General features: G+C 41.2%; 1 protein-coding gene across 3 annotated transcripts in view; it reads left to right on the top strand.

The window, feature by feature from the left end:
* VPS13C (vacuolar protein sorting 13 homolog C) overlaps positions 1-7360 on the top strand; it is an 85321-nt gene extending 77961 nt beyond the window's left edge. For 2 of the 3 annotated variants that reach the window (XM_027712339.2, XM_027712336.2), the window contains 4 exons: positions 1339-1430; positions 2352-2475; positions 2728-2814; positions 5686-7360. In XM_027712339.2, the coding sequence (XP_027568140.2) occupies positions 1339-1430; positions 2352-2475; positions 2728-2814; positions 5686-5784 (402 nt within the window). In that variant the 3' untranslated portion in view covers positions 5785-7360. The remainder of the gene's footprint in view (positions 1-1338; positions 1431-2351; positions 2476-2727; positions 2815-5685) is intronic. The other variant, XM_039387831.1, reaches the window with a different exon arrangement.
* Positions 7361-24750: the final 17390 nt, after the last annotated feature.

The raw sequence follows: 24750 nt of genomic DNA, 5'->3' as shown, positions 1-24750 counted from the left end.
ATACAGAAGGAGTTTATGTTTACAAGAAATAACTAAAAACATACTCAGTTTTCAGTCCTCCCTCTTCGGTTTGTCCTTCCTAATTTGTCAGAAACGACCTGAGGATATTACTGTTATACAGAGGCTGAATTCCACAGGAACAGCTGTAAAATGAACTGAAAGTCATCTTACCTTGCTCTGAAGAATATCAAACCCATTTGGGGGCATCCAGTTGCAGGCACTTGCTAGGTGTTGATCTGAAGTGCAAGCCTTCTGCATCCAGGCTTTCTTCCTTGTGTGCCCTCACCTTCCTCCACATTTCTCATGAAAACATATTGTATGATAAAAAAGGGGGTTGTATTGACTGGGAGGGTACAAAGCTAACATGCATTGAGAGTATGCCTATGTAACTACCTTGCTAATTTTTACTAATTAAACATTATTTACAAGTGGAATGTGTGTTTTGTAAGGATTTTTTGCACGTGAGGAGAACCAGTAGTTGGCACACATTTCTTCTCATACTCACTTTGGCTTTTATTATCATTAATTTCAGACTTTTGTCTTTCTCTACGTGATGTTTTGGTGTATATTCCTTTCCCACAAATACATTCATGTGTCTCTGTGTGAATCTTGTTGCCTTTAATCCAGTATTATTGTGAGTCTGATGGAGGGATGACTGTGAGACTGTTCTGTGCTGGTCTGTTGATGGATTGTAGACCTGGTGACATGTGCTCAGAAACATTATACTTCAGTTAAACTGCATGAACAGAATAGGAAATATGAAAAAAAAAATATTAATAAGCAAAAAATAATAGACAAAAAATATCCTAGGGGTACTTCAGTACTTTATTTCAGACCTTTTTCTGTAGTCAGTTTGTCACTTGAGTTGTAGTTGCCTAACCAAAACATGATGAGTAATTTAATCTGCATTTCTGTCTACCCTCATGTTTTGGCTGTGGAATAGGCACATCTGTCCAGTGCTTCAGAACCTGAGCTTGAGGTGCACTGAGAGTTTGCATCTTGATAGTTTCTTTCTAAGAATCTGGGTCATGTGCTGCCTCCTTCTAAAGGTACCATTGCAGGATTTTCCCTCTGGAATCAACTCTGCAGCACAAGGTGCAGCAGAATGAACATTGCAAAGCAATTATTAACACAGAAGGGAAATTAAAGCTGAAGAAATAGTCTGTTCTTGCAGTGTCAGAATTCCACCTGGGAGTGGAACAATCAGACCTCTCAGTGACTCACACTGAGCCTGCCTTTAAACAGCTGCTTCAGTGAGGTAACTTTGTGAAAGGCTTTGGAATTGAAGGCACCACTTTGAATTTTCTTTGTACGACCTCAAAATTGTTTCTGTTTCAGAAACTGCACATCAAAAAGCTGGAAAAAGAGATGTATCGATACCACTGTGCGCTTCCAAGGGGCAGAAGAGCAAATCTGATTGTTACCAACAGGTATTAAGTTTTGAAGGCTTTCTAAGGGCTTGGCATGATTTCAACTTGGGGATTAGACATCTGGCTGAGTCTAAACTGATTGCTGTTCTCTGCATATGTACTTTTCTTATCTACTTCTTTCTTGATTTTTAAAATATTTTATTCTGTTTCCTTTATGGAAAATGTAATTTAGTTATGGTGTCAGTGCTGGATACTAATTTGGGAAAACAGTTTACTCTGAGATCAGTGATCCTTTCATCATACTGGGATGGAAATACTCTTTTTTTTCTCTTTGCTTTTAATTTTTCAAATTACCTTGTGGTAAGTGTTAACAGTCAAACCAACAGTTTGATAATGCACGTTTACAATCTTGTTAATTACAGGATATTCTAAATGAACTTTTAAGCTTTTGTAGCAGCATGAAAATCAATATTTAACTCATCAGACAATTTTTAAAATTCAGACTGTTGCCAGTCTTGGCTACACAGTTTGGGTACTCAAAACTTCTTAGATACATTTGGATGATGGAAAAGGATTATGATCTCCCCATCCCATATGTCACCAATTTCCACCTTCCCTGGATGTATGAGATAGGCTCATCCATAGTAAGCCCATGGAGATATCCCCATGTGTGTTTTACAAGGACACCTCAAAATTCCTGCTGCAGCAGTGTCAGTGAAGGAGAGTTGGGTGATTTAGTTGTTTGCACCTCCAGATATATCACAGAATATGCTGAGCTGGAAGGGCCCCACAAGAATCATCAAGTTTTAAAGACAAAGTGCTTGTCTGAGAATGTATTAAGGAAATACAGGTCCACTGTGAGTGGATACTTTAAATCATCATAGGCAATGCCTTCTTAAACAAATGTTTTATTTTGCTTTTCCAGCTAAGTTCTAGTCCCAGGGAGAAATTGAGCATTACCTTTTTTGTTTTTCTGAACAGGAGAGTGATTTATGTGAAAGAAGTGGAAATCTTGGGCCATTTAACAATAGAGTGGGATCACTTATTTGAAGAATTTACACGCTGCCCTTCCTATGCAGGAAATATTTTAAAATTAACTGTTTTGGTAAGAAAAGCACTTAAAATTCCTTCTATTTAACACTAGTTAAACGTCCAAACATGCTCTTAACTTATTTATGGTTCTAACTTCTAACTAAGGGACTGTATGACAGGATTTATGTAAAATTTCTTGAAAGTACAAATTGGGTTGGACGGAGACCGCGTTTAACCTGAAGTTGACATTCAGGCCATTTAAGTATCAGATTCTGCATTCTTGTTTTGTGAGTCATCTGAAGCACTTTTTTGTTCCCCTCTTCAGCAGGATCAAAGGATGTTCCACAGAAAGGACAGTACAGGTCATGAATGTGTAAAGGCAGTTCAGCTTCAGGACGAAGCGACAGCAAGGGTATATTCTTTTTTTTCTTTTTTCCCCCATTCTTCTTCTTTCCTTATGATGTTGTTAACAGCTGTTAAACTCAGCATGTAAAAAGATGGCAATGTTCAGAAACCCCTTATAGAACCATTTCTCATAGTTTCATGTTGAAAAAGGAGTTAAACCAGGAGAATGATGAAGCAAGATAGGCCAAAGCGTTCAAGAGGGTTTATGCAATAATAATTTAAGGGTGAAGTTGCATAGTCTTAGGTTTTGTATGTTAAAGCTCATTAAAGGAATTTAATATCTGAAGGAATTTCCAATATCTGGAGTACTAGGTTGTATTAGATTCCCTGTAGTCTCTAGGATTCAACATTCCTCTGAATTCTGCTGTGTCCTCATTATTCCAAGATCACTGGACTAAGCCAGTAAATGGACCTTGTGTGAAAAGGCTTAATTAGATTCCTCCCTCCCCCCAGCTGATTTTTCTACCCTTTATCTCTAACTGTTTGTTCCTGTTGGTGCTGGGGAGGCTGATCTGTTCATGAGCTCTTGTTCTGGGGCTGTTGGATCTCGTAGGTAACTCATTCAAGCTGATCTATCAGTTTATGTAAACTCCAGGGTACTTCAACAAGAGAAAAATTTACCTTGGGAACCCTGTGTCCTACTGTGGTATTGTATCAGGTGATGTAAGAGGAATTCTCCTTGACACCAGAAGTGAGATCAGTTGGATCCACAGTATCTTGGAAGTACAATTGAAATTGTAGCTCCAGTAAGTGGCAAGTCAGCAGCTGGAATCAGAATCAGGGCCAGATCACTGCTGTTGAACTGATCAAGCCTTCTAAAAGGATGGGTTAGACTGGGAAGGAAAAAGATGGCTGTAATTTTGAGGTACTTTATCTACTGGAAGACTCTATATTATTTCTTTACTGTGTCTTGTCTGAAAAAGTTCCTTCAGCTTTTTCTTATGACATGTTTTCCAAATCACACTTGGAGCCAACTAATTTAAATCCTTTTAACTTGTCTGTGTCTCTGTGTCTGGCCAGTGACCTGGCCAGAGCTGGAGCACTGTACAAAACACATGAGCCACACTAGAAGGACACTTCCTTGTCTTTGATTACCTTTTTTGGTGTTATTTCCTAACTGCACATTCCTTTTCCTGTGTTTATGCTGGTATCTGTGCATTGAAAACGGAGTTTTGTGTTCTCAAGTGCAGCACTACCCATTTTCCCTCTGTGAATTTCTGTTTCTTGAGTTTATCAGTATTACCCTTGATCTTGCATCTCCTTTTTTAACACTGATGCCATTGATAGGAAGAGTTTGCTTCAGAAATAACTGTCCCTTCTCTGGAGAGTGCTGTCCTTGATATGCACATGAAATAAATGTCTTTAACATCATGTTAAACATCTCTGCAGCTTCTTGTTCTGTCTCCCCCAAAGAACAGACAAGGGGAGGATGTTTGTCCTTCTTCAGTGCTCTGAATCTTTTCCCAGCCTCCAGGAGTTATCAGGAACCCGTAACTGTTTGAAATTATGTGTGTTGTTTGTCCATCCAGCTTAACTTAATCTTGAATATTCATTGTTGTATAAATGAGTTTTACTTTTGTTGAAATTATGGATAAAAAAAAACCCTCACGAGCCTTTCAAACACTTCAGCTTTTGGTAAGTTCTGGAATTACTCAGGTGAAATCAGAGTGACCATCTGAGCTACCCCAGGGCGTGGTTTGGTTTGGGTTCCCCCCCTTGGCATTTACACGTTACACTGACATTCATTTTCTCAGACTAGAGATGTGTTAATATTGTGTATACACATTTTATGCATAATGCACAATGTGTTTAATGTTAGGCAGTTGAGATGTGGGGTTTTTAACTAATTATTTTTATTCAGAAATTCAATAAAAATGACTGGTTTAGTTGCACTACTTTAAGTTGTTTCTAATTGTAGAGCTATTGTTAGGTTCTATTTTAATTCATCCCTTTCTGGATTTCAACTAACTATCCAGTTTGAAAGTGGTTTTCATTGGAAATATTATCAAAAGTGCCTCCTGTCGTTTATAACCTCTTTTAATTGTTGTGAGTTATTCTCTGAGGTTTACAGATAATGCAAAGCTCATCCTTGTTTGGCCTGAACAGAGTCCTCTTCTGGAGCTCTTTGCCTCAGACTAAATGCAGTAGTTGGAGGCTCTCAGTAGTTTTCTGTCCATTTTAGAACCAAAAAACATTGATTCATTTGATCTGATACAATGTTTTCCTCAAAAGGCCTTATTCTTATGGCATTCAAACTTTTGCTAAAAATAACGTGTAGCAAGAGGAGCAGAGCATGTCAAAAGCTGACCTGTGCCAGTTAATGGGTCCAGGAGGTTGCAGTGATTGGTCAGTATATTTATTTAAGGCCTTTGATCCCATAATACTGAAAATTCAGCCGAGACAGAAGGAATGCATCCTTAGATGTGTGTTAGAGGCTATTCCTGAGGTGGAATGGCTGTTGAAGCGTTGACTGCTGGTTCACAGTGTGGCTGTTACTGGGACAGGCTGGAGTTCCCAGTGGGCTCACTGGACAGGGGCTCCTGCCTGCTGTTTTAATGGCCTGCCTTTGAAAGCCTCCAGAGCAGATAATTATTGGAAATGTCAGTTTTGTATCTGTTTGAAAGGAGATCCCTTGTCTTGGGGTGCTGCCTGAGCAGGGTTTACCTAATTGTGAATAACATCATTAATGTTACTAGAAAATCCAGAGTGGATTGACAATATCACTGGAACTTTTTCTTAATTTATTTATTTTTAAGTAACTTAAACTAGCCTGTGTGTTTGTAGATTTTAATACTTCTTGAATTAGCTGTTTTAGTAGCATCTTCTGGAAGAAAACCTCAGATTGTGCTTTAATTTTCTGTTTCTCATTGTTTTACAGTGGATTTGTGGTGCCATTCAGGAAGCCCAGGCAACAAGAAATCAGCAGAAGCTGGTGAAAAGAGCCTCGTTGCAGTTGAAGAAACCACAGATGTCTTGATAATGGTAGGATTTGTGGGGTCTGACCTTTGGGGTGCAATTGTCTCCCTAAAATTGATTAGAAGCAACATGGAAGCACTGGGCAAAAAATAAAGATAAAATGCCTGAGGTCTTCTTTCAGAGTTAACAACCATTAACACTTCAGTTTCTGTGGGAAACAGTGGATTTCCTTATTCTGAAATGTGCATTTAAGTGCAAACTGTACGATGTTTGATAAAATGTTTTTCCACTCTGAAGTTTTATTTTCTGCCCTTCTTTTATGTCAGGGAAATGGATTCTGCAATAAAGTGGTTATCTTATTTGCACTATAAGTTTATGGTTTACAGACAGGTTGTAGTGCTTGTGGTTCTAGTGTTTTGCAAAATGAAGTACTTCTGTTAATGACTGAAACTAATTAAAAAATCCTTCTATTTTAGGCAGCATTCTCCTTAAATTAAGAAAGAAGTGTGCACAATTTGCCTACTATAATTTCATCCCTGTCTGTTTAGTATTAGAAAATGCTGCACTGGGACAACATAAGAATGAGTGTATATGAAAGAAATAGGCTCTTGTTGTCTGGAAATGCTTACTTGGGAATGTTGTCACACTGTAAATGAAAATATGCACTTTAAAAATGGAAATATTCTTCACCTGTCATGTGCATGTACATGGTTTTGGTTGTATCACTGTAGCTTACAGACCTCTCCAGCAGGAGCAGCACACTGAGTTTACCATTGGATGTCAAAGCTCAAATCAAAGTAATTCCCTATTCCAATGTGTGGTCGCCCCACTGGAAGAAAGGATCTCATGAAGTTAAAACCCACTTCTGACACAACATTTTTGTTGCAGTTTCTCTTCCTGAGGACTGTTAGCATTCAGTTCAGCACAATATTTAAACACCAAGTACATGCCTGGTTCTTAATGGTGTGAATAATCCCAGGAGCTTCACTGAGACAAGTTCCACTCTTAACACGAGGCACAAACTGAAGTAACAGAGTCAGGCAGGTTTTGAGTTCAGTGATCAGTGAACTAAGAACTCCTGCTGCCAGTCTCTTGAATAAGATTATCAGTGTCCTTGTGAATAGTTACTCATGAAAATTTACCCTTTCTTCACTTGGGAAGAATAATTTCTGGGTTTTTTTAATTTCATTTGTGCTAGATAATAGCTATATATATATATGAACTTGATGAATAAAAATGACAATAGTTTTGCATAGATCTGTTCAGTAAGTGGAGTAAACAGAAGAACCAGGCCTGGATTTTCAAACAGTCTTTATATTTAAGGGCTGGTGGATTCTATAAATGCACTTTTCACCTGTACCTGTGAGCTCACCAAAATTAGAAAGCTGAAGGCATTTTTCAGCTGCCAAACACAGAACTTTTAGGGAGCACTGCAGACATGATTTTATTGCTGTTGTATGCACATGGCTATTAATCCAGTTTGCTACATGTCAGAAAATGTGGTACAGCCTTTAATTCTGTGCTATCACCTGTTTTCTACAAAGCTCTGCTTGAACATTAAATAAATTACCTGTCTGGGTTGTATGTATTTTATACCCATGTATAAAAGAAGGACAATAAATTTTTATATGCAAGTATTTGTGCTCTGGTTTGAAGTGTTGTTGCTTCTCAAGTGTGTTAAATGCTGTTGATTTGCCACATGTCACTGACACCATGAAAAAATAGCTGGAGTCCCAGTGTACTGCAGGAGAGCTTTGTACAGCTCAGCATTTCTTGCATCTTGTTTTCTGGCATCTCAGGGACACTTGGATGTGTGCTGCCTCTTAACTCACACTTGAAAATAGATTTCACTTTACTCTGTGCATGTCTAGACAGTACCACGTGCCTATTTTTAGGTGGAGAATTGGAGCTTAAAACAGTTCTGAAGACACATTTCTGACTCGAGTCTTCTGCTCGATTCGGTTTTTTTGGTCAACTTTCTGGCTTGAATTGCAACCAGTAGATATTTTCTAACTTTCTGTGATTAGGTACAGAGAAGTCACTTCCTATTTAAAGCAGTCTGAAGAAGCAGTAGTTTTGTTTTGAAATGCATTCTTTGCAGTGTGGGTTGCCACCTGAGCTTGAGCTGGTGGGTGACCCCCAGCTGAAGTGAGGAGTGACCTCCTTTACCACGTGGATCAGGCACTCACGAGGACATGAGAGGGCAATCCCATTTCTTGCTTAAATGAAGATGGATGTTTGGGACCAGTAGGTTTCCAGTGCTTTCCTCAAGTGTCCCATTCCATGTTACCACGTGTCTTTCTGCCTTTGCTTCTGGTTTTGAAGCAGCTTTTGGCCCAGCTGCCTCCTCTCCAGCTGCAAGCACTCTTGGCTCTACCGAGGCTTTGCTCTCTGACTTGGGCAACTTTTCCCCCTGTTCCTTGTCCATTCTTTTCCTTAAGCTGGTATATTTTCTTGAAGTGCTGGCTGAGGGAGTTAAGGGACAGGGAGGGTCTCTTGTCTACTCCTTAGCTGGATGTCCAGCATAAGAACAACTGCAGAATCAAATCCTGTGGAGATGATCTGTAGGGGTAAGAGGGTAAGAGTACATTTTTAGTCAGTCTTGAGTGATGAATTTCAACCAGGTGCTATGATGCAAAGTGAAGAGCTTTTTCAAAGATTTTACCCTTTTTTTTCTTCTTCCTTTCTTTCTTTTTTTTTCTGTCTGGCAACAAAGTGTTTTTCCACACCTTTCAGATTTTGTGCTTCCATGAAGCTCTGGAGTTTTTCAGTATTACTGAGCACACCAAGTTGACCAAACTGTTGAGATCTTCCTGCCTTACCATGAACTCCCAGAAGTTTTTTGCTGTCTCAAAAGCCATGTTTTACTGAACATCAACACAGTAAAATTAGTGTTGATTAGAACTCCAAGCATATAGGTCAGGCCTGGTCCTTGCTTTGCTTCATTTGCTCCCTTGCTTTCTGGATCATCACAGGTTTCTCCAGCTCTTCAGAAACATTTCTTTTTACAAGGCATGGATGAATGTTTAGTCCTTGGGACTTTTTTCTCAGGCTCTTTTTTCAGCTTGAGCTGAAAACTTCAACCTCCTTTCTGAAACATTCCCAGTCTGAAACTTTCACTCCGTAGGTGAAGAACATTCTATCCTTCCTCAAGGTAGATGTACCCCTAGTAGCCATTTAAAAGGACACTAGCAGAAAAATTGTAATAAAATCAAACTGTTCATTGAAAACATGTTAGTATGATTTTGCTTATGTTTTTAGAACCATTTAATGCTTTGAAATAAAGACAATGACATGAGACCTTTTGAAATAGTTAATGGATTTGGTTCTTCACAGGATGGTGCTATCAATTCCGCTTTACTGTGGGCTTTCTTTAAGGAGCTTTTTATTTTGATAATTTTCATTGGATTTCTGCCCAATCTGGAGAAAAATAAATCTTCACATGCTGAAATGTTGTATTTTGAAAATGCAGTCGACTTCTTTACTAATTCCTTACATGAGCTTGGTCCATTTCACTGTAAACTGTTTAAGGGGATTTTTAGGGTCTTTTTCAATAGGAATTATCTTTGGATTTTATTTAGCTTTTTTCCTCTTAAAATGGCCCTGTGTTTGTTGCACCAATCTACCAGAGAAAAATTTTCTACATCTTCACATGCTGAAATGTTGTATTTTGAAAATGCAGTCGACTTCTTTACTAATTCCTTACATGAGCTTGGTCCATTTCACTGTGAACTGTTTAAGGGGATTTTTAGGATCTTTTTCAATAGGAATTATCTTTGGATTTTATTTAGCTTTTTTCCTCTTAAAATGATCCTGTGTTTGTTGACAACCACCAGTCATTTTCTACAGAATTACAAAAAGCCACCCACTTAAAACTACTGAAGTGAAATTTTAAGGAGACAAGTACCATGACCAACCCCCCAACCCCCTGAGACCCCCTCAGATTGTGGAATATCCATCCTTGGAGGTGTTGGCAGCCTGAGTCAAAGTGGACCTGTGCACTGTCAGGAGAGCTCCTCCAAGCCCAGCTGTTCAGGGATTCTGTCACAATGAGGAATCTGAAATGCCTCCCTCTCCCCCCAGAACCAAAGGGGAACACCCAAAAGATGAGGTTTTGTGTTTCCTGTGACAGCTTAAAAGTCTGTGCATCAAAACAACTTCACACCTTTCACCATCACATTGAGCCATTTTCTCACAATTTGCAGAGTGTGGAAGATTGTTTGGTTTATTGCGGGCACAGAATAGGGAGTAAGAGAATAAATAGTTTTAGAGGGTATTAATTGTGAAGTTGAAAGAGGAGATCAATTAGGTAATTCAGCTTCACAATCAAGGTACCAGTGTTTCTATTTCATTGCTGACAGTAAATAAGCTTTGTTGTAGTGTAGTAACACAGTGATTACAGTAGGTATATATCCTAATTTTGGGTTTGGGTTGACAATAAGGATTATTTATGTAAGGGTATCTTGGGTCACTCAGAGTATTTAAAAATAAAATAAAAAGGATGGAATTTTAAAAGTGTAAACTGACTTGTGAAACCTTTTGAAACCAGCATCTGTTTGACAAAGTAATTCTTTCAACAGCTTATGAAGTCACATGTAGTGAATCCTGAGTGTGGAGACTTAATTTGGAATAGATGCCAGTGGACTGACCACTTCAAGAGGAGTTTTAGTATAAGAAACAAGTGGAGGGATTTGAGAATCAACATACACAACTTCAAGTTCCACTGGACAAATCAAAGCTTTAATCTCTTTATTATAAAGTTTCCTGGACAAAGGTAGGCTTTGGAGGGAGAGGGCAGTTCCCACTTAAACACGTGGTGCCACATTGAAGGGGAGGGAGGTTGATTAGACATCTAGTTGTAAAATAAAATTTTAAAATAAAATCCAGGTAAATTAATATTCTTTAGTAAACTAATGATCCTAATGCAATCCCCTCCCTTGGATTCTGGATCTCATTTGAATAATCACTAAGTAACAGTGATGCAAATACACAGATCTCCAGACTTCAGCATTTATTATCTCTGTGCTGCCCTTTGCTCCTGTTTGGAATTTTTCAAGATGTTTGTCAGCAGCTGTGGTGGAAGCTTAGTCCAGTCACCTCAGCTGTGTGAGAGAGAAGAGCTGAAGTATGAAAGGAGAAATAATTCTGGAAAGGAAAAAGTTGACCTATTGAAAGTGTGAATTTAAAACTTGATTCAGTTTGTTCTATCCTAACCCCTCCTGTGGGTCAACAAGTAAAAAATAGTTAAAAATATTTTATATTCTTTGTTATTTATTATGGAGTGAGATTGTTCATCATCTATTCTGATATAATCTTCAAATTGCATTGGGGCCAGGGGAGGCAAGGGAGAGGGGAGGAACCCCCTAATATTTCTGTGGTAGGTTGGGAGCGAAGGAAGGTGAAAGCAAGATGGTGACAAATCTATAAAATGGTCAAAAAAAGAGGTAAAAAAACCAGTAAAAAGCGAAGTTGGTATCCTGCTACAAATTCCCTTTACATCAGTAACTGGGAAAATGTCTCATCTGGTTCTGAAGGCAACTTGCAGTACTTGAACACAGTAACTGTGTTGGATTTTAACAAGGGAGGGAAATTTTTGTTTGGATTTCAGTCAGCGAGGCAGAGCCTTTCCCAGGCCCTTTCCTGGAGTCAGCAGCTGGAACACTGGGAATGCTCTGTGTTGGTAAAATAGCACCCCTGCAGTTCCTGTGCTGATCTGTGTGTGCCCACACTGCTCCTGCACTGCTGCTGTCAGAGGTGAGCACAGCAGGGATGGTCAGTCTGCAAAACACTTGTCCAAAGCAGACTTGACAAATGTGGAATCTGCTTATATCCTGTAATGCAGTGAGCTTCCAGGGATTTCAGACATGGCCCCAGCAGGTAAGACTTGCTTTCCTCTCCCATGTAATCAAAGCTTTATAGGTAAATCACCGAGCTCTGCAGGTCCTGATAAATGTGGCCCTGAATCTGCCCTTGGCTTAGTTGATGCATGAGGACTGTGTTGTGCTTTAAAGTTCCTTTGCCATTTGTCATCCTCACCTCTGACTGTGCTTTCCTTTTCCCTGCTGGAAAGAAATGTATCCTTGACTTTTCCAGACCTGTGACATTTGACTGTAAGGAATCCAGAAAGATTTCTGCAGCTGATGCCATAGAATTGTTGCAGGTTAATTAATTACCAGTAAAAGCAGCACAAAGGTATATAATCAAAAACCAAGAGAAAATGCAAGTTTAGTATGATGAGAAACTTTTAACAGTTTAACAGCTAACTTTTTGTTTTATTACACTGTTAAGACCTTCTTCACACTTTACCAGAGCACACCAGCCTTGAGTAACTGATTACTGACAAACACCAAAAGAGCAGATATTCTCTAAATTGTTGTGGAATTAAAAAAATAAACCAGAGCATATTACTTGAATCATCTCTGAGTTAATTGCAAAGGTTTTTTTTAAGTTTGACTCTCTGTAGTGCAGCAGAAATGTGTGTGACATTTGATAGATGAGTATGTGTGTAGGTTGCAAATGAAGAGATGCTCCTGTAAATTGTTGTTTCAGTGGTTACCCACAAGGTGGGGGAATGAATCTTTGTATTTTACTGCTGTTGTCTTCCCTGCCCACCCTCCTCCTGCCTGGATACTCCGTTTAAAATCATCTCCTTCATATGGTCAATGCTGAGCACAGAGCTGGAAATCAGAGGCTTGGCAAACTGGAGATCCAAGCCTGACGTTTTAGAAGTGTTGGAAAAACACCCTGTGATGATCATTCACATGTTAGTTCTTACTTGTACAGAGTGTTGGAGGACTTGGTGTGGATTTCCGTGTGTTCAGATTTCTTTAGTGAGTGATGTTTTAGAGTAAAATCTTTCCTGTGTGTGTGGCTTTTCCTCAGGTGTTCATTCTGCTATTGCTTCTGCTTTCTAAAGATTCCCTTCCCAATTTATGGAAAGAAATACCTAAAACAGGAAGCAAGACTACCTAAATGTTTAATAATTTGACCACATATTTTTACTGTCAGAAGCATTCAGTGAGACAAAATCTTCCTGGGAGGTGGTATGGGAGAAAAGACAATTTTCATTGTAGGGGAATTAAATGTTTTAAAACATTTAAGGCTTCCACTGGCATGAAGAGCAAACTGAGCTGGTTGTGGTAGCACTGACACACTTTAGATAACCTGAGTAACAAATTCTGGATGGCCTCTCATTTCCTTCCAGTGATTTCTGTGGCACCTGCCTGACTAATTTGAATGATTTAGGAGCTTAGAACAAAAGAAGAATGGAGAATGAGGAGTGGAATGGAGACACCTGAATAGGCCAAGAGACTTGAGAATCATGTTCTACTCCAGTATTTGCTCTCTGTGATCTGTACTCGTGAATTTAAAAGCCTAATCTGTCATACACATTTATATTTAACTCATAAGATTTTCTTTAAAACTTTCCCTTAGACTTTTTGTCAGAACCAAAAGTACTTGGGTGAATTCTTCAAGTTTGCTCTGTAGGTGTCTTACATGTTCTGCCTCTAATAGTTGTTTCCTTTCTGTTTGCACCTTTGCAATTTTCAATGTAAATTGTACCTGTAAATAGGGCAGAGATGATGTTGCAGCTTATCTGTTTCAAGCCTTCAGAACTCTGTGCATGTCTGGGAAAACAGATATATAACAATATGTGCGAGTACTCACAGGGCTGCTGACAGTTGACTAAATCCAACTGTCCATCGAACCAAACTCTGAATCAGATCAGGAATTTTGTGGCTTAACACCACTGAGATGTGTCAGTGGTGGAACTGAGCAGTTGGAATTCGGGGTGGGACTGCCACCAAATGATTTGTAGCATCAAAACACAGACCTACCTTAGGCAGCTCCTGTTTTGGGCTGACTCTCCTGATGTGCCATCCTTATGTACGTGAGAAGGGGAAGTTGGAGTTTTTACAGGTTATTTCTGTTCTTCAGTCCAGGGTGTACACAATTTCTCTATCCTGCTGCATCTTTTGGGGAGACTACTCAGTTACCCATATACTTTAGGATTTTGGTTACTGCAATACTGGGAAGTCAGCAACACATCAACAACCTGCCTCTGTTTTCAGCATTCACAGCACTCAAAGAATCTCTGCACCAAATGATTGTTTCTCTCTGTCTTGGTTCAGCAGAATAGAAGGCAGCCTTCTGTTCCTCCCCTTGGCACAAATTGCACCAGAATTCCTGTGTCACTGCCTGGAATATGTGTACAGTGTCTGCCCCTGGTGGTCACAGTCCTGGAGACAGGAGTGTGCCTGACACAGCCTGTGTTTGCTAAAGCAGAGGACAGCTGTGGAACACTTCTGGGGGGAACATGGATGTTGGTTGTTCAGATCCAGGCTGCTTGTAAATTCAGATGAGTGGCACTGATTTAATGCTGGGGAAAAACTAAAGCACCACCCATTGTCTAAATGACTTTGAGTTCAGACAAACAATGGAATGGTTGAGAAAGGTACACTTTGAATATTATCCCCTGCCTATATATAAAGTCCTGCAATACCAACACCTAACACAGTCAACATAATTGTCCAGAGTGGATTAGTTTAGTAAAGGCTTAATTCGCATTTCCTATGGTGGAGTAACTTCCTGCCAGATTAACAGTGAGCTGAGTACCCAGAGAGGGGATGGAAAGGGAAAGAAGGGGAGTTAATGTTCCCTTTGGATGATGGCAAGCTCTTAGGCTGGCTCAGTTTCATTCCAAAAGTTAGAAATGCTGAGGCATTAGCAGAGATTTTTTACCCCCAGTTTGGTGCTAACGATGGGGAGTTTCCTTTGAACTGAGATTTCACTGGAAAAGGAGAGCTTTGCACAGCGCTTCCTTTTTTTGCTGTCACTGAAGAATTGAACACTAGGAAAGGAATTTAAAAAATATTTCACCTGGAAGCTGAAATAGTCTGGTTTTGAAGTGTTCCCGTGCTGTCTGATATGAGGGGTTACTGTTCAGGTGGATTCATTGCCTCTTCTTTTCCGTGTGCTGTCTGGGTCCTGCTCCTGAGGCAGATGGATAATGCTGCCAGGGGCAGAGGGGAGTCAATAAAATGCCCCAAAAGCAGAGCAGGCAGCAAAGCAGGGAGTGTGGGATTCTAGCAGAGAGGCTGTTGGCAGGCAGGCCATGGACTAACCCCCCAACACATCCACAAGTGGGGGACATTTCCAAAGGCCTGTGCCAGAGGAGCAACAAGTGGACAGTTAAAGCTCCAAATCCTTGCAGTGACATTGGTCAAAGAGATGCCAGTGTGCAGTAAATAGGGCATGATTTAGGGCCAGTCACCAGTTACCTAGTGAAGATAAATTGATACAAAAGCTTTGCAGGATGAAGTCCATCAAAGGTGTGAGCGTGCCTGCACATTTGGGATCAGGGCAGCTCTCCACCGGCCAAGAGATTATAATGCTTTCTGAGGACTTTTGGGAAGAAAGACCTCTTAAGGTTTCAAGTTTATAAATATACAAAGGAAATGGTGTGAGGGCACAGCGTGGAGCTGAACTGGGGCCACCTGAATTTCCAGCACTTCAGTCAAGAGACTTATTGTGCATTTTCAGTGGAACCTGAAATAGATTCAGTTCAGGAGATACAAAGCAATACAGGGCAGAAGAACAGCGCTGCCCTTGCAACACAGCTAAATGTGTCTAATACCAGCTTCTCTTAAGAAAACATGCTTCTCTTTAAGCTTCCAGGTGGAGATCACAGCATAAGTGATAATATATTATTGAACTGTTCCACCAGGCCTATTCTGTTACAGGTGATAAGGGCTTGGGGAAAACCTTTTATAATTAAGACAATTGCAAAACCCCATTTTTAGCACTTACTCTGGACTAAAACGGGATTGGGGGGAAGCACAATCTAGTCTTGCATTTGTTCCATAAAGTTACAGTAAATGTTGTAAGGGTGGGTTGAGGGGAAATTCTGTGTTGAAACTTGTAAATGCTAAAAGATTTGTGTGAGTGATGAAGGTGCCGGGTGCTGGTGGGCACTGCTCTGTATGGTCTGTGTTAGAACATGGAGATGGTGTTAGAACAGGAAATTAGGAGGGGTTTATGTCCTTGACAGCCCTATCAGCCTGTACAAGCTAAATGCCATAGAAGGGAGCTGGGGCCTCCAAAGAAGTGCTGACAAGAATAGTGTATTGTGGAGCATAAAGGGATGTGAGCTTGGAAGGTGGGAATGCTGTGAGAGTACAGAGTTCTGCAGCAGAACATCTGGCAGTGATGGGCATTTGGAGGGATCTCAGCCACCTGATCAGCAGTACTGCAGCCACTGCCCAAAATAATGCCTTCCACAGCTGCTTCACTGGGGCATTTGGTTTTCATGGGGAAAGGAAGAGCTGGGGATCACAGCTCTAGTTTGGGGTTGTTGTGCAGTTGCTGACACTGTCCAGCTTTGAGGGTGTCTTGCAGCAGAGTTTTTATGTGCTTTTTAAAGCCTCACCCTCAAACACTCTGGTTTCCCATCTGGCAAACAGGATTGCAGTGCTTTTCTAACTGACTGGTGGTTGATGCTTAAAATTGTCAAGTAATCAAATGTAATTAATGTAAATACTGTTAAGTTAAATCTCTGTTCAGGTTGTTGCATTGACAGTGCAAGTGTGTCAGTAACAAAGTCTGACAGATGTTTGTTGGTCCTTTGATGTTTTATAAACAGCAGGAAATATTAATCCCTTCACACACGTCCATTTTGGCTGAGCCTTGTAAACTAAACATCCCAAATGTGTGTTTGTGCACCTTGCCCCTCACTTCTGTCACAATTACTTGAAGAGCTTTTGTGGGACACTGTAAAAACAATAATAATTGCTGAGCAACATTTTAATCAAGACATATGGATTCACTGAAATCTTGAGTAGCTGGATTATGTCAAACTCGACTTAATTTTTTTAATCATAAATATGTTTAAAGACAATCTAATCCTTTGCTACCCAGGCCTTCTACTCATTGCTTGATGAGATCTAGTCCCCTATTACAGCAGCACACAAAATTTGGAATTGTAGCTTTTTGAAATGTGTTTTTTCAATCCTAATGAACAAAAAAGGTTTAAAACTTAAGAATCTCTTGCAAAGTTGAACAAATCAATGCATTGAGCCAAACCTCTCTGAAGCAGCTCAAAATTACCCACACTGGTTTGTTAGCCTTCCAAATACCATTATGCAAAAAAGTTTAGGAAAGAGTGGTGGGGTTCAATTTTCATAAATGGAATATTTTGCTAATGGAAGGGAAAGCAGAATAATTAAAAGCATAAATACGTTGATACATATGGATTTGAAGAAGAATTGCTGCCATTCAGTTAAAAAGTGCAATCAAAGCAAGAGACTTTTCTCCCTGTTCTTCCCTCAGCGAAGAACAGTAACCCAGTGCTTAGAGCACCAGTCTCCCCAGTCCAGGTAACCATAGGCTGATGGAACTTTTCTTTCTCTGGTTGTATCTTGAGACCTCCCAAACTTTGTGGGTTTGCCCTAATGGGTGCTGGAGGAAAAAGTGCAAAAGGTGTTACTGGAGCAGGAAATTAGATTTTTCTCACAGCTGTGAATCTGAGCTGGATTTTAGATTCAACCTGCTCCTCTCACATTTTCCTATTAAGCTTTAGAAAAAAAAATTGTCTTCTGAGTGTATCAGTCTTCTCATGATCCTGTGGAATGGAGAATCCTCCTGAATCCTCCTCAAGGCACCAGTATTCTAGAGAGGTTGGAGCTGTGTTTCTCCTGTGTGGGTGTTTGAGCATTTGAGTGGCCATCTGTGGGGACAGCAAACTGCTTCAACTTTGTTTTCTTCTTTGTGAGGTATTTCTGTAGCAGTCTGGAAATTAAACCAGAGTTCTAATCTCCAGAGGAAGTGGAGATGGCCAGCTATTCCTTTTTGCAAAAGATATAATGCTCATCTGGAGAATTTTCCTAAGAAGCACTGTAAAGAAAAGCAGTGAATGTTTTTAGGTTTTATTTAAAATCAGAACTCTTTATTTTGTGCATTTTGAAGTCTACATTGAGTTAGTTAAGATCATAGCTCTATAATAAGTAAATTCCTCCAAAGATTTTCCACAAAGTTTAAAAAAAAGCCTTAAACTTTAAAAACCAAAACTGAGCTGTGTGTGTTTTACTTGTTTCCATCCTCACTATTGTCAGTGCTCCAGTGAGCAACATTTATAATCCCTCTCATCTGGTCCAACCTGCTGAAATGCACTTTACAAGGCATTTATTTCACAGATGCTGTAAGAAAAATTGGCTTTTGCTCTGATTGTGCATAGATTTCCCAAGACTTATTTGTGGTTCACAAGGAAACTTGGAGCATCTCTCTTGTGCAGAGTTTCAGAGATGTGCTCATTCCTGAGCCAACATGATGTTCAGAAGCTCCATGGCTTCCCTTGCCACTGCTTGACTTCAGTTCCAAAGTTTTCGTGGGAGACCCTCAATTACAGACCCTTCTGCTTCCCACAGGTCCTTCTCTATCTCCATTTTCTTTCTTTCCAAAGGGACAGTGATTTAAGGTTTACTGTGAATATAATGTAAGTGATGGATGGGACCTGCCAGTTGCCATTGTTTGTCCAAACAGAGTATTATGTGCAGGAAAGTCTGATCAATCAGTCCTGGCTTCTCTTTGCTTTGCACACGGTGTTTGTTTTTCCTATTGACCACCTAGAAAGGTGTTTTTCAGTGGTGTTCCTGTTCAGCAGAAAGTGTCAGTGCTGGCAGGGCTAAGAAAGAAGTTGTGATACCAAACTGTAACTACCTCCCAAGAAATTCAAACTTTGTTGCTCAAAACGAGCTTATGGAGGGGCTGATACTGTTAATGAAACCTGATGATAAAATTACTTAAAAAACAAGTTTTCCTTGGTTTGGTAGTAAATTCCTACACATAAATTCCTATTTATATTCTATGCTAGACAACAATGTCTTGGCAGTGGCTCATGTAAGGAAATCCAGAAACACTGAGAAAGCACAAAGTTGTCTTTCCTTCTGGTCATATTTATTTAAAATTTAATTACCTTAGAGAGGCAACTGCTGAGTAGTTATTTTGTCATAGTGATTCTGATGAGAAAATATGTTTCTTAGAATGTAAATTCTGTGTATTTGGGAAAGCAGCTCAGCAGATGAACAAACTCACAGGTAGATTTGCATCAAGAGATCAGGTGTTCTCTAATATTTTTAAGTCTATATGTTTCTCTCTCTCTAGACTTAGAAACCTTCTCTAAGGTTTCTAAGTCTATAGAACTAAATAAGAGCTCTGTGCCAATACCTGCAAGCTTCCATTTCTTATCTGAAAAGAATGTTCACTACTTGTTTCTTAAACCCTTAATTTATATGTCTTTTTTAATTATACCTTGGTTTGGCCTTGTAATTTTCAATTTCATCTTCCTTTTTTTCCTGCTTTTCCTGCCTAATGATGCCATCAAGATAATCCTTACCAATATAATATGGCAGCTTTGGGGGTTTTTTGTTTGTTTTATTTTGGTTTGGTTTTTGTTTGGTTGGGTTTTGGTTTTTTTCAGAAATAAAAAAAGCAAACTACCCTCACACAACCCCACACCCTCAAACCCCCCACCAACTGCCTCCCCTGAAGGAGTAAGAGATGGATAACAATTCTGTTTAACATACAGCCATTTCTTTTCCTGGAAAATATTGTTTCCAGACTGCAAGGAAAAATTGAGACCCTACCTTTCGGTCCATTTTGGCTGCTGTTCTTCCATTCTCCTGTTTATCTGCCATTCCAGGAACTCTGCTAGTGGATGTTCTGGAAAAAGGTGATGCAGAACTTACACTGACCTTTTTCTTGTCAGGAGTTCTGTGAGCGAGAGTTCAAGTAAGGGCATTTAATGGATAAATATATATATATATATATATATAACTATTGCCCATATTCTGGTGAAATAAATGTTGGGTTGAAGGAGAGTTTTCCTGCTTCCTTGCCAGTACTAATTTTCTCAGTCCTACCTGTCAGTGACACTGTCCTCTGCCGTGGTTTTAAGTGGAGGTACAGTAAAGAATCCCATCTTAATTCACGTGAATTAATTCCTGGAAACTCTTTAGGAATGCTGTATTATTGGTGATCTCTGTTTACACTTAGGTTGGCCCTCCTGCATTTATTTTCTTGGTAAATATAATGTAGAAAATATTTAAATATCCCTCTTTTTGACTCTGAGGACTATTTTCTCACTGTTTATAAACCCAGTAAATAATTCCTGCAGTGCTTTGTCCTGTAGTAATGTTGGAGAGAGGGTTGCCCAGGAGCTTTCCAGCTGAGGAACACAAATAAGCTTCTTATAAAATTTATCTCAATTGAGGAGATTGGGGTTTGTTGAGTGCTACCTTTTTTTCTCCTTATTTCCTTTCTCTGTTCCTGAATTTATAGCAAAATTCTCTAGGAAAAAAACACATTAACTTGCCTGTTCTGGGCACTTTATCTGAGCCATCTTCTCCAGATAAAGCAGCAGGAGTACAAGTGTCTGAGAGAGACAATGTTCTGTGGAGAAAGTTTGGAGAAAGGGTTTTCCAGGCTGGATCCTGCATTAGCCTCGGGACAGAAGCCAGCAATAAGGTGCCTTTTCCAGGGATTAAGGAATTAAGATCTGGTTTGTTTGTTTTGGTTTTGTTGAATTTTCATGAAGCCCAATTAGCAGAGTGTAGCAATTTGATCTTGGTTAATTTTCTATCAAATCTGTGAAAACAGGACCACACAGTGACTGGGCTCATAGGAATAGGAGCTTTTGAAAACCCCCAGTGGCTTTTCTTATTGCAAAGGATGTTACAGTGAATTTTGTATAAAAGGGACACTGCGCTTTTTTGGAGATTTCATTGCTCAAAATGGAGGTGAACTTTAAAAGCACTTTTCTTTGTGAATAATTGCCCTGTTTCTGGTGATCAAGATAAACTGACCAAAAAACCCCCAAAACCCCCATATCTTTCTGTGCAGACAGCAAGTCCTGCATGCACACCAAGCACATCAGAGCAGTGGCACTGTCACAGTAAAGCAAATGCATTACTTGTATTTCATAAAAGGTTTCGATATTAGCTGATGCTTTGTGTGTTTCAGAAAGAATTTTGAATTTTCTGCTCTATTGCAGCTGAAAAAAGCACGGTCAGAATTTTCCCTGATCTCTCACCTCCAAACGACTGGTATGGGAGACATTCCAGGTTCCACATCTGTGACGTGCTGGGTCTCTCCCCAGTGTGGTTATGGCTGGATGGGAAAGGTGGTGTTGGGCTGGGGCTGGAGTGCAAAGCAGTGCTGGAGCTTCGGTGCAGGTTCGGAGTGAGCTCATGGATTCTGAGGGGAGGTGTAGCCATCTGCTCCATGGCTGACTGAGCCTGAACATCTCCCAGTGCTGCTGAAGCCCTTAAGGTTGTTGAACTAAAGGTAAACTTCTTTTTTCCACCGTACTGTCCCCCCAGCAATAGAGCTGATCCAAGTTGGAGAGCTGAAGCCGCACTTCTGGTGCTGTTTTCACAGCAGAGAGGAAGAACGTAAGTCAGGCCTAGTGTTTGAACTGGGATCTGATTGCTCTGTTATACCTGAGGCCTTCCTGAACCTGAATCCCAGAATTCCAGTAACAGAGTTGGATCAGCATGTACATTGTACCTTATTTAATTATAAAGAATCATCTTTCCTTGGTCCTTACAGGCTGCTGCTGCTTTGGCTGCACAATTTTTCTGCTTTCTATTCCCAGGTTTTGCCTCTTCTCTACTTCCTACTGTCCACTTTGGACACTGCTTCATTCCCAGCATTCCCAATATCCACTTGCTGCTGTGCTGGTGGTCAGGGGCAGTGATGTACTGGAACACCCCCAGCTACCTTGCTCTGCAGTTTGGATTGCCAGCAGATAGTGCAGCTACAAACGTGCCAGGCCCTGCCCAGGGCTGGGGGAGTCAATTAGCAAATTAGCAGATTTGCAGAAGACACCAAGTTTGGGGGAGTGTTGATCTGCTGGAAGGCAGGAGGGCTCTGCAGAGGGACCTGGCCAGGCTGGAGAGATGGGCTGATTCCGAGGGGATGAAGTTTAACGGGGCCAAGTGCCGGGTCCTGCCCTTTGGCCACAACAACCCCCTGCAGCCCCACGGGCTGGGACAGAGTGGCTGGAGAGAAAGGGACCTGGGGGTGCTGATTGACAGCAGCTGGACATGAGCCAGAGTGTGCCCAGGTGGCCAAGAAGGCCAATAGATCCTGGCTTGGCTCAGGAACAGTGTGGCAGCAGGAGCAGGGAAGTGATTGTTGGCCTGGACTCAGCACTGGTGAGGCCACCCCTGGAGTGCTGTGTCCAGTTCTGGGCCCTCAGCTCAGGAAGGACATGGAGGGGCTGGAGCAGGTGCAGGGAAGGGCAATGGAGCTGGGGAAGGGTCTGGAGCAGAAGTGCTGTGAGGAGAGGCTGAGGGAGCTGGGGCTGTTGAAGCTGGAGAAGAGGAGGCTCAGGGGAGACCTCCTCACTCTCTGCAACTCCCTGACAGGAGGGAGGAGCCAGCTGGGGGTGGGCTCTGCTCCCAGGACACAAGGGCACAGCCTTGAGCTGTGCCAGGGGAGTTTAGGTTGGACATTAGGAAGTTCTTCACAAAGAGAGTGATCAGACCTTGGAATGGGCTGCCCAGGGAGGGACTGGAGTCGCCGTCCCTGGAGGTGTTTGAGAAGAGCCTGGATGTGGCACTGAGTGCCCTGGTCCAGGTGACAAGGTGGGGTTGGGTCACAGGTTGGACTCTGATCTCAGAGGTCTTTTCCAACCTGATTGATTCTGTGATTGTGTGAATACTCTGATGGCTTCAGTAAGTGATGGCCCTGCTGAATGTTTCCCCACAACATTTGTCCTGGTGTGGCAGCACCACTGTCCCTGCACCTCTGCTTGTGAACAAAGCAAAGAAATATTCTAAAAATCCTTGTTAACCTGGTTCAGTCTCCTTGCCCAACTCCCAGCCTGGCCCTGCAGACGCTGTGTTGGCACAACCACGTGGGCAGCCTGGGGCAGGGGGAAGCAGCCAGCTGGAACCCCTCGGGCCAGGAGGATTGGGAAGGTGCTGTCTGGAAAGCGTGTCCTGGGCAAGGCAAGTTAAAATGTTTTGGTTTGTGAACTAAGGCACTCTCTGGTGTGTGATGAGTTGTTTTCCTAATCAGCCATGATTAGGGATACAGGAACTGTGTGTATTCTTTATAAATGGTGACATATATCACAGGAATACCAGATTGCCTCTTGTTTTCTCCTGATGGCAGCCGACTGCAAGAACCCCAAAATTAATTAAAGCAAGGAGCTGGAGAACAGAGCTTAAAAATGTCTGGAAATTCAAGGATCTAGTCCATGAACTGAAAATTTTCTAGTAGATACAGACACACCAGGGTATCCAAACCATGATGATTCTACATACACAAAAAATTCCTGCATTTTGCAGTGTGAAAGCTTGCAATATGCTCTACCTTTTGTGGCGAAGAAATACAAATTTTGCCCCTGTAAATTGATGCGTTCCTGTACAAGTTGAGATGAATATGCATTAATGTAAATAATAAGATAGGCAGAACTTGACATAAATTGATTTTTTTTCGTAAGCCTGAAATATAAAGCCATAAATATCATATTCAGTGGCGCTGACAGTTCCAATAAGTTCAGACCCACCATAAGCCAAAGCTGAGGAGCACCAAAGCTGAGTGTCTCCTAATGGTCTGTATGGTAAGCCAAGAGAAAATGTCACTGCTTCAGGGCTGGAGGAGCATAAGATGGGAGTAGGATGAAGACTAATCAGCTGTGGTTGTAGCACACCCAGCTGCCTGTCCAACACACCATTTGTTGTGGGAAACTGTCCATAGATGATTTATAGGAGTGGTTTGCCTGCTCTGACGTGGGAATTGGCAAGAGACAATCTGATTTCTGAGGAAAACAATATACAGGCTTGAAATATAAATGAGACTGATAAGACAACGGAGGTGAGTAACTTGGAAACAGTATAATTTGTACTGGTGCTAATTTATTCCTCAGCTCACACTGCAGCTGCTTGAGGAGCTGTTTGTGTTCTGCAGAGCTGAGGTGTGTAGTGAAGGTGGTGTGCAGGGCTGTGATCCCAACGACTTCCAGCCTTGCTGACTCGCAGTGTGGTCACATCTGTGCCATAATTCACCTTTGGCTTTGCACTGAGAAAGCAAGTCTGAAGATTTTGTTCCTGTTCAGCAGCAAGTCCAGCTCAGATGGCTGCAGCAGTCACTGCCATCAGCTGCCCTCTGCTCCTCTTCTGCTTGTCAACGTGCACAGTGAAAAATGCTCCTGCAGATACAGTGTAAACAGGCTTCACTGGCTCTGTTGAAAAGCTATTTTATTAATAGGGTTCTACTGCAATATGTCAGATGCTAAGTATCTGTTAGGCTGACAAGGGCTGTTTCCAGCTGTCCTGGTGGTGCCTGTGGTTTAGATGTTGGTGGGGAAGCAAACAAACTGACACAATCTGTTTTCCAAGGGAGATGTTGGGAAGTGCTGCTTGATTGAATGAGAATTGATTTTGTTACTGGAGCTGACACAGGAACCTGAGGCAGAGCTACTGTTTCAGTCACTCCACCTTATCCCCCCCACAGGGGAGTCATTATCCCACAGGGAAAGGGAATTTGTCATGATGACTAGAGACTGTCACACTCAAGAACAAGGAATAACCATCCCTCCCAAAAGATATTGAGGGGATTGACTTGTTTCACATACCCTGTAAATTGGGTGGTGCAAAGCTTGTTGGAGAGGACAGTTGTGAGCATAACCTTATAAAGATGGGTGTTAAAAATGGGAGAACAAATCCATTGCTGTGGCACAGAGCTGGTAATCTGCTCGTGGTCTTATTGAGAATAAATGGTGCCGTGACACGTCCCAGGCAGCACCGGGGTGAGATTTAAGCAGCCAGGCAGTGGTTTAGCCTCTTGTCTGCTTATGTGCACGTGCTCTCAGTCACTGCTAATGGGAATGGAGTGAAAAATCAAGACAGGCTGAAAAAAATTTGTTTTCCTGGTGTCTTAGTGCTCATTCCACAAGCTAATCCTGGGAGCCTAAACTCAGTTCTGTGTCTCTGCAGGCATGTGAAGGGAGCAGCCTTGGTGA

Source organism: Pipra filicauda, unplaced genomic scaffold, assembly GCF_003945595.2.
Source record: "Pipra filicauda isolate LSUMZ 115617 unplaced genomic scaffold, ASM394559v2 scaffold590_size258242_pilon, whole genome shotgun sequence".
NCBI classification, from domain to species: domain Eukaryota; kingdom Metazoa; phylum Chordata; class Aves; order Passeriformes; family Pipridae; genus Pipra; species Pipra filicauda.
The sequence above is the reverse complement of the archived record's forward strand: the minus strand, read 5'-3'. Positions and strand labels throughout refer to the sequence as shown.